At 45.6% G+C, this 10351-nt stretch overlaps 1 protein-coding gene across 1 annotated transcript in view; it reads right to left on the reverse strand.

The window, feature by feature from the left end:
* Positions 1–867: 867 nt before the first annotated feature.
* LOC143301576 (uncharacterized) overlaps positions 868–10351 on the reverse strand; it is a 15013-nt gene continuing 5529 nt past the window's right edge. Inside the window, exons 3-4 of the mRNA XM_076615959.1 lie at positions 5329–6575; positions 868–4657 (exon numbers count right to left, since the gene is read on the reverse strand). Coding sequence (XP_076472074.1) covers positions 4328–4657; positions 5329–6575 — 1577 coding nt within the window. The 3' untranslated portion in view covers positions 868–4327. The remainder of the gene's footprint in view (positions 4658–5328; positions 6576–10351) is intronic.

The following is a 10351-nucleotide window of genomic DNA, read 5'->3' on the forward strand; positions in this document are numbered from 1 at the left end:
TTTTTTTTGTTTGTGGTGTTTTTTTTGTTTAACTACGGACTGAACTCAGTAATATTTCTGGAATGGGTGGACCTGGACGACACGTTGACCGTCCATTTCGGCACTTTCACGGAGGTTGTATATTTTCCACGGAGGATGTTTTCAGCCGAGTCATGTGTGCCTTCAATGAACCGGGACCTGTATCAGGAGCACCATCGTTGCATCGCAGTCAGATGCGGCAGTTCAAACCTGTGAGTACATTTTTTTTCCCTCTTACAAGCATTTTCATTCCTTGTTAGCTTTACCTACAAAACCGTTCCGTTCAATGCTCAGTCTGCAACTGCCTTCGTCCTTTCCCTTTTGTGTATGTCCAGCCTGAAGGGACAGTTCGAACGAACTGGGTCTTTTTCATTCCGATTTAAAACAATTTCTACTTTCTCTTTGTGCCTCGCCTTCCTGTTTCAAGCCACATTTTTCAACTGCATTGATTGTCTCCCACACAACTAACCCCACCACCCACAAAATTGTCTCCCTTCCCTGCCTCTTCCTTGTCTTCAGTTTCTCCAGTTTTAGAGTTATGCGTGCGTGTGAATGACTGGTGCGAAAGCACTATATAAATACCATTATTATTACTATTATTAATCCCGTTTATGTGTGTGCATGCTAACATGAGCGCGTGTGAGTGTGTTTGAGACTGGGTTTGTTTATGATGCAAGAGTATGTATTGTGTGAAATTCACATCGTGCATTCCACCTTTAGAATCTATTTCAGCACGAAACGGGCACAGAGTCGCGTTGCCGTATCACGTGCACAGTGACAACATGCGCAGGCATACATTATCCTAAACGCGCACGCGCATATACCAGATAATATATCAAGAGATTGCATTCATAGTTTAATATTGATTTGCCAGTCAGCTAGCAAACAGACAGCGTCATCAGACCAAAGAAGTTAACATAAAATGTATAAAACAAACAAAATAAAACAACAACAAATATTTAAGAACGCGTTACCAGACACGTATGTAAAATTTACTGCTATTATCGAACAGAGGTTTGTCTTGCTCTCGTAGACAAAGGATTTTTTTTAAATCTAGTTTGCACCATACATTCATATATGATAAAGATTCATTGTCGTTTCTTAATGAGGGATGGGTGAGAGAAGGTAAAGAGCGCAGCCAAAGCAACTGGTAAGAAGAAAAAGATGTAGATGGAGAGACTGGCTAAAAATCATCACTGGTAGCTGCCGTGGTGCATGAATAGAAAAATGATGGCGGTTGTAGTGACAGCGAGGGCAGGGGGGAAGAGGCTGGGAGGTCAAAGATGACATATATACAAACCAGCAGTAATGATGAACTAATTGATATTCAAAATATTTTTTACTTCATGATTCTTACGCCATTAATGATGTCTAATCATCTAAATGTGTAATATCAGACACAGAAAAGGCAAACAAGAAATCCAGTGTGTTCAGGGATATCCCGTGTGGCTAGTCATCAATTTGCGTTCGCTGTAACTGTTCTGCGTTTTCATCGTGTTTATATATATATAATTCTGCTTTGACAGTGCATTCACCTGCAAGCACGCACACACACACACACACACACACACACACACACACACACACACACACACACACACACACACACACACACACACACACACACACACACACACACACACACACACACACTAAAACCAACAAAGAAAAAACAAACACCATCACCAGCATTCCCATCACCATGACCTTACAGAATTATGGGTGAACTGTGGCTACGATTACTAAAAGCAAACCCAACAACCAGTCAAGATGCTGGAGAAAAAAGAATCACCATCATGTCCTCTGATGAAGATAGCATCGGAAAGGAAACATTTCGTGAGCAACAATCAGCATCGGAAAGGAAACATTTCGTGAGCAACAATGATCGTTGTTGTTCACCCATGGCACTGACACTCATTGGACGTAGAAAATCGATGACGTTGACATCTGAAACACCTCCCCCGACACTCCAGCGCCTCCCCCCCCCCTCCCATCCCCTGCACCCCCTCCAGACCCCCCTCCATCAACCCCACCCCCGAAAAGTAACTGAAAAATGAATATCAAAAAGAAGATGGGGAAAGAATGGTATATGGGATGTGACATGAACAGTACTTAATAATGATGATACTAATACTGCAAATGATAATGATAATCATCATTAGCAGCAGTATAATAATGATAATAATGTAATTTTCTATATCGCCTTTTCGTGTAAAGCATGCTAAGTCGCGTCGTATAGTGTAAAATTCAACGCCTAAAGCATGCATTTTATCAATAAAACAAAAACTCACATGCATAACCATTTTCATTTTGTTTACAAACTCTGTGGGGTTGGAGTCTTCGTCATATCTTTAGAGCCAATCTGACGGTTTTACATCAGAACCTCTCAACGCCCTGTTCTCCATACATTGCCACACCAAGATTCCTCCTGCCTGCATGGAATGGTAGGTGTCAGGCTGACTTCAGGCCACCCATCATAAATGATCCCGCACACCAAACAAATAATTTTAGCCGTCATCGTATGAATGCGCATCGACCTTCTGCGGTGATGCATCCGTCCTCTCATATTATCTGCCTTTTTTTTTTTAATTCACAAGTGCTTTCTTGCTTATGGCGATAGTTGTTCATGCCTTTTTGCTGTGGTTTCTAAATATCCATCGATTGGCAATCTGACAGGCTAGTCAACAGATGGTACAGCATCGTCGCTACAAATGACCTGGACGAAGTGTGTGTAAACTACGGTTAAATCGGCGATTCAATCGACTGTTCGTTGCCATAATTAGCGAAACATTTACCCATGTCGCATCTTTTCGCTTATTGTCGCCACGTATTATTTTTGTTTGAGATAAAACAGCACCTCAAGCATTTTGAAAATTCAGTATCATGTACGGTGTTTTGAAAGTTATTGAAAGCCACAAATAATAATATATTAGCATCATTTGTCATATTCACCTCTCATCAAAATGTGTGAATCATCACAGAAACAGTTTCACTCTGAATTGTTACACTGATTGATGTTTCGTTTTGAAAACCAGCCACAGCATCAGAAACATCATAGACACACTGGTAACCTTTACTTCAGCGGTGAAAGTGATGGCAGCTTTAACACAAGTGTCCAGTTGGGGAAACAAGACAGACAAACATGGATTTCTCGACAAGAATAAGATGACAATAAACACAAACAGGAACCTTAAAACAAAGCACTGACTCGTTCGAGGCAGTTTCCGGACTGTCAACAATGCCGTGTTCCAAACAATTGTTCTAAACTTGAACAATAACAGCAGTCAGTGACTTTGGATGTGTCTTTTTCACAATGCGACGAGAGTTGAAACACAGTCTGATACTGAATCACGTGGTGGAGCAGTGAGCGTAAAACCAGTGTAGTCATCAGACGCTCACTGGTTAAAAAGAACATACAAAACATATCTGTTAAGTAAGATAGATCAGAAATGACAGCTTTGTACCAGTGTAACAACACTCTGCAGCACACTGAAAGGAGGAGTTTGTATTATACTCCATGTTTGGTGTTACATATACTTACCATGTCAAACTGATGCAAACTAGGCCTATGGTTTGCTCTGTTTGGCCAAATTTCGCGCGGCTAACAGTGAAAAGACGCCCCTCTTAGTCTGGCCCGCTCTTAGCCAATCAAACCCCTCTAACAGCTACTGAACGGGGATTTGTCTCAGTTTCAATTTCAAGGAGGTGTCAAAGCGTGCGAACTGATCCATGCATGCCACACCACATCTGCTGTAAGAACAATTTTGAAAAGACCAGATGCCTGATCTCTGCACAAACCCAAGGCGCTGGTCAGACCTTGAAATGTCTTAACTCACTCAGTACGGCCAGTCCTCTCTTCTCCTCTACATAGACCCTCGGATGTCCAGTGGGTGTCTGAATGACCCAACCTTTAGCTTCCGTCGTCAGAATTGTGGTATTCTTTGTCAACATTCACCTCTTCAGTATAAGAGCCTTCCGCGTGCAATATTTTGATGGTGGTAATTGGGGTGAAACGCTGTTAACGTCGTCTCTTTCGCCGTTCGTACGGAGAGAGTTAATCAACCCCTTGACGCTAATGCTGGTCGGTGAAGGGCGGTCATCTCGATGAGATAACACTGAGCTAAAAGGATGTCCGAGTTACCATTTCTCCTTTGGAGTTCTTCATCGTGGGCTCAAATTACTTTTGATGCATTGCTCAGCCAAAATCAATTTCACTACTTCGAAACTGTTACAAAAAGTGAACCAGTTACACTAAAAAAAATTCACGCCAAAGTGATCTCATTTCACTAATGTTCAGCATTCAAGGGGGTTAACTGGAACTCAGCATCTCGGTAATCAGGGGCTGGAAGGCGGAGGTGTAGCGTTTGAACATGGCGTTGCCGCTCTTGGCCAGGTGGATGATCTCCCTTACACGCTCCTGGATTGCCACGAAATACTCGTCGGCGTACAGGTAGGAGTACTGGGACTCCAGGTAGTGCTTGAGCATGATGACGTACTTGTCGCGCGTCTGGTTGATGGCCTGCCGATCCATGATCTTGGCGTCGCGCGGGTCGAAGAGGATCATGCAGTGGATGAGGGCGTAGGTGGTGAAGTCGTTCTTCACCAGGGACTTGACGGAGCGGCAGTACTCCACCCCCACCTGTACAACACACATGCGCACGCACGCACACACACACCACATACGCACGCATACACACACACACACAGGCACACGCACGCGCGCACGCACATACACGCACACACACACACAACACACTTGTTACTTCTGTCAAACGTTGTGTGGAAAGTGGTAGTTTTATCTGGCACAGGTGCAGTTTTCTGTGTCTGTCTGTCCTTCCCCACGATTGTTTAAAAATCTGTATTGTTCTGTCTGTCTGTCTGTCTGTCTGTCTGTCTGTCTGTCTGTCTCTCTCTCTCTCTCTCTCTCTCTCTCTCTCTCTCTCTCTTTCAAACAGAGACACGTAGGCACGTAGACTGCAAGGACCAACCGTAAACTGACAGGCTCGTTGGGGATGTGGAAGCCGTCTTGGTGAACATCTCGGTCATGGAAACACACAATGCAGACAACAAACAGCACAAAGACATATGGTGGTTAGAACAACAGAACACAAGACAGACACACAGCACAAAGGAAGACAATGGTTTTAACAACCCAACACAAAGCCATAATAAATGATGATGGTTTGAGCAACAGAGTACAGAACAGTTAGACAGACGATGGTTAGAACAGCACAACACAAACACACAGCACAAAGGCAAAGGGGTAAGAGCACAGGGTGAAGAGAGGAGAGCGAGGGAAAAAACGTTTACCTGGATGAAGGGGTCGTCGTTGGTCAGCTTCCGCAGGTGCGTGGAGGTGAGGTCCCCGCGCAGGCTGAGCCAGCAGTCCCGCTCGTGCACGTAGGCCGCGCAGCAGGCGATGCTGAAGGTGTGCATGGCGGAGGACTTGAGCATGGCGATCTGGTCCTCCTTGCGCATCTGGCGGAAGTCGGAGATGTGCTTGGAGAACTGCACGATCTTGTACATGGCGTCGTCGATCTCGTTGAGGAAGTCGTGCAGGAGGTAGGAGTCAGCCAGCGGCGTGTTGCGGCACAGGCTGCGCTCCGGCAGGCTGAGCAGCACCTCCTGGTAGGCGTTGGTCAGGTTGGCCAGCTGCAGGCGCTCCTCCGGGGACACGATCCAGTACATGAAGGGGTCCGAGGGCAGCTGGTCACGGGGCACGTGCTTGAAGAGGCGAGCACCGGGGCCGGGCAGAGGGTAAGGGGCGTTCTCCACCATCAGCGACGGGACGGGGTCCAGGCACTGCGGAGACGCGGACTCCTCCTCTTGCTGACGCTGGCGTTTCTCCACACCCTCCTCCTCCGACGACCCTGGCTGGTGGTGGTGGTGGTGGTGGTGGGTCTTGTGAGATGAGAACTCCACCACGCCTGAGGATAGGCCGTGGTGGAGAACAGACCCTGCCGCGAAGGCTGTCTGGGACTGGACCACGCTGTGCGGCTGCGCTGCGGGCATTCCGGCAGCGAACGGCGTGGGTGAGGGCGTGGACAGCTGGGTCAGGAAGGTGCTGAAGGGGGAGTTCTCTGCCGAGGTGGGCAGTGACAGGGTGGTGGTGCCGGGCGACGCCCCCATGGAGGAGCTGTGGCTGTGGCCACCGTAAGGGGAGGACTGGCCGACGGCGGAGGACGACTGCCCCACCGTGTCCCGCAAGGTGTGGAAAGAGGGGAGGGGGGGCGGGTGGTGGTGGAGGGAGGACATCGACGCCTGCTGGGGGAGGTCGGAGGAGGAGGAAGAGGAGGAGGAGGAGGGGGGTAGAGACTGGCCTGGGTGCTGGTGGTGGTTGTTGGTGGTGGTGGTGGTGGTGGTGGAGGTGGGGTGAGGGAAGAAGGCGTCGGTGGTGTCCATTGGGACGGCGCTGGAGGAGGACTCCACCAGGAACTCCCCACCCACTCCCCCTCCTCCTACTCCTCCTCCGTCCTCCGGGGCCGTACTGCTGCTGGCCGCCTGGTGCCGGCTCCTCTGGGCCTTCTTCTCCCGCCTCAGGCGCCGTTCCTCCTCGTCTGTGGGACACAGGGCACACAGCATCACATCACACAGTCACATCACACATTACATCACATACATCACATCACATCACATCAGACATCACACAATCACATCACACAATCACATCACACAGTCACATCACAAAGCATCACATCACAGTCACATCACACATTACATCACATACATCACATCACATCACATTACATCACACAGTAACATCACACAATCACATCACACAGTCACATCACAAAGCATCACATCGCACAGTCACATCACACACTACATCACATCACAGTCACATAACATCACATTACATCACACATCACACAGTAACATCACACAGTAACATCACACAGCATCACATCACACAATCACATCACACATTACATCATATTACATTCACATAACGTCACTTTACATCACACATCACACAGTCACACCACACAGTCACATCACACAGCATCATATCACACAGTCACATTACACATTACATCACATCACAGTCACATAACATCACATTACATCACACATCACACAGTCACATCACACAGTCACATCACACATTACATCACATCACAGTCACATAACATCACATTACATCACACATCACACAGTCACATCGCACAGCATCACATCACACAGTCACATCACACAGTCACATCTCACACATTACATCACATCACAGTCACATAGCATCACATTACATCACACATCACACAGTCACACCACACAGTCACATCGCACAGCATCACATCACAGTCACATCACACATTACATCATATTACATTCACATACCATCACATTACATCACACATCACGCAGTAACATCACACAGCATCATATCACAGTCACATCACACATTACATCACATCACAGTCACATAACATCACATTACATCACACATCACACAGTCACATCACACAGTCACATCACACATTACATCATATTACATTCACATACCATCACATTACATCACACATCACGCAGTAACATCACATCAAATAGTCACATCATATCACATCACACTGTCACATCACATCGCACATCACACAGTAGCATCACATCAAACAGTCACATCAAATCACATCACACTGTCACATCACACACACCACACAGTCACATCGCATCAGATAGTTACATCACACATCGCATCACATCACACTCATATCACATCAAATAGGCACACCACACAGTCGCATCACACATCACATCACACTTCACATCACATCACAAAATAGTCACATCACATCACACACAACACAGTCACATCACATCAAATAGTCACATCACACATCACATCACACATCATACTGTCACCTCACATCAAATAGTCACATCACACATCACATCACACATCACACTGTCACATCACATCAAATAGTCACATCACACATCACATAACATATTACATCACATCACGTCACGTCACATCATGTCACGTCACGTCACGTCACGTCACATTACATCACATCACGTCACATCACGTCATGTCACATCACATCCATCACATCACACATAACATTACATCACGGTTCACATCACATCACACCACATCACACATCACATCACACACTATACTGTATACATATACAGCACATCACATCACACTACATGAGACATCACATCACACAGTAACATCACATCAAATAGTCACATCACATCACACCGTCATATCACACATCACATCAAATCACATCACATCACACATCACATCACATCACATCGCATCACACTGTAACATCACATCAAATAGTCACATCATCCACTGCATCACATCACATCACATCACGGTCACATCACACATCACATTACATCACACATCACACTGTCGCATCACACTTCACATCACACATCACATCACACTGTCACATCACACATCACACTGTCACATCACACATCGCATCACACTACATCACATCACACTCTCACATCACACATCACACCACATCACACATCACATCACACGGTCCAATCACACATCAAAGCACACATCATACAGTCACATCACATCAAATAGTCATATCATACATCACATCACATCACGACACGTCACGTCACGTCACATCATATCACATTACATCACACACCACCTTACATCACACACCACATCACGTCACGCCACGTCACGTCACATTACATCACACATCACACATCACATCACATCACATCACATCACGTCACGTCACGTCGCATTACATCACACATCACATCACTTCACATCACACACCACATCACATCACACATCACATCAGACCACATCACAGATCGCATACCACACACCACATCACATCACACACACACATCACATCACACAGTTATATCACATCATAACACATATCACATCACATGTTTTAATAAAAATGATGTTTGAAAATCGAGAGATCCATTCAAACTATACAAGGGGCATAAGGTCTGTCACCACCCCTTACTGAATACACCAACGGCTGTTTCGGTACACGTGCACCCTGAGTTTGTTCTTTGTTTTTAGCTTCGAGGAGGTGCCAAAGCGTGCGAACTGATTCATACACGCTACACTGCATCTGCTGTTTAAAGAAAAAGAACAGAAACAAGGAGCAGATGCCTGACTTTTTGCATAAACCCAACGCGCTTGCAGCCGAAACTTTACGCTTATTCAGTGGTTTTTATAAACAGCAGCTGCGGTTTTCAATTGAAGAAGAAAGGAAACTCACGTGTAAAGAAACACACCCCTGGTTATGAGTGCTGCTTATTACCTCGGCTGCATACATCGCTCTTTGTCAAAAACTTCAGCTTCCTTTCACAATGCCACTCACTACGAAGAAAACAAACAAGCGCGATTTCTCAAGCGGTCCTTTACTTTTTTTTTTTCTTGTGAGCCGTGTATACAAGATCAAGCCATGGTCGCCCCTTCTCCAGCCCTTCCCTGTAATATTTGCGTTGTCATTCTGGTGGTATCAGTGAAGGTCTATGTATTCCTAGGTCTCCCCCCCTCCCCCCCCGCCCCTCACCCCCCACTCCTCCGCTCCCCTCCCCCCCTCCCCCAATGCCCTACTTTTTCATGTTATTCAATTCGTTCGTCGGACAAACTTATCTCGGAGATATCGGCAATGGGATCTTCACGAACCGTAGTGTGTGTTATTAGAAGTCCTACAAGGTCATGGTTATAAGGCTGAGGTTAAAGGTACCGTAGACTTTACGGTTACTGGGATATTTGAATTAATTCATGTTCACTGTATGTAAGGATCGGCATTGGAAGGCGGGGCCCAATCCGCTCATGGTCATTTTATCAAACAATTGTTATATACCCGTCATCCGTTTTTATCGGCGCACACCCCACAGTCCTTTAACTGCTATCAGGTACCTCCCGTATAATTCTGTCTCATGAACAGTTTTCATCAATGCAAAGCCAGCAGTCATTGTGATGTACAGCTGTATTCTGTACTCTTTTCTATTGTTGTTTTGGTTAGTGTGTTTTTATTTGTCAGAACAAAGTGGAGTACTTTGTTCTCCACCACGTGAGTGTTTTTTGTGTATTTTTTGTTGTTTGTTTTCATAGGCACTACAATGGCCATTTACTGTTCGGATAACTAATGTTATTCCGAGGATATTTTATATATTCATGTTTTCACAATACTGAGAGCTAAATTATAACTGGAAACAAAATCATTAACACACGGCAGTTACACTTGCATTCTCTTGCGTTTTCTATTACCTTACTCTTAAAAACAAACGACATAAAGTACAGTTACAAACCACTGTGATTTTCTTTTAACTACAAACATTCGGCGCAACTATTTTCCAGTGCCAGTTC

The sequence above is a fragment of the Babylonia areolata genome, chromosome 2 (assembly GCF_041734735.1).
Source record: "Babylonia areolata isolate BAREFJ2019XMU chromosome 2, ASM4173473v1, whole genome shotgun sequence".
NCBI classification, from domain to species: domain Eukaryota; kingdom Metazoa; phylum Mollusca; class Gastropoda; order Neogastropoda; family Buccinidae; genus Babylonia; species Babylonia areolata.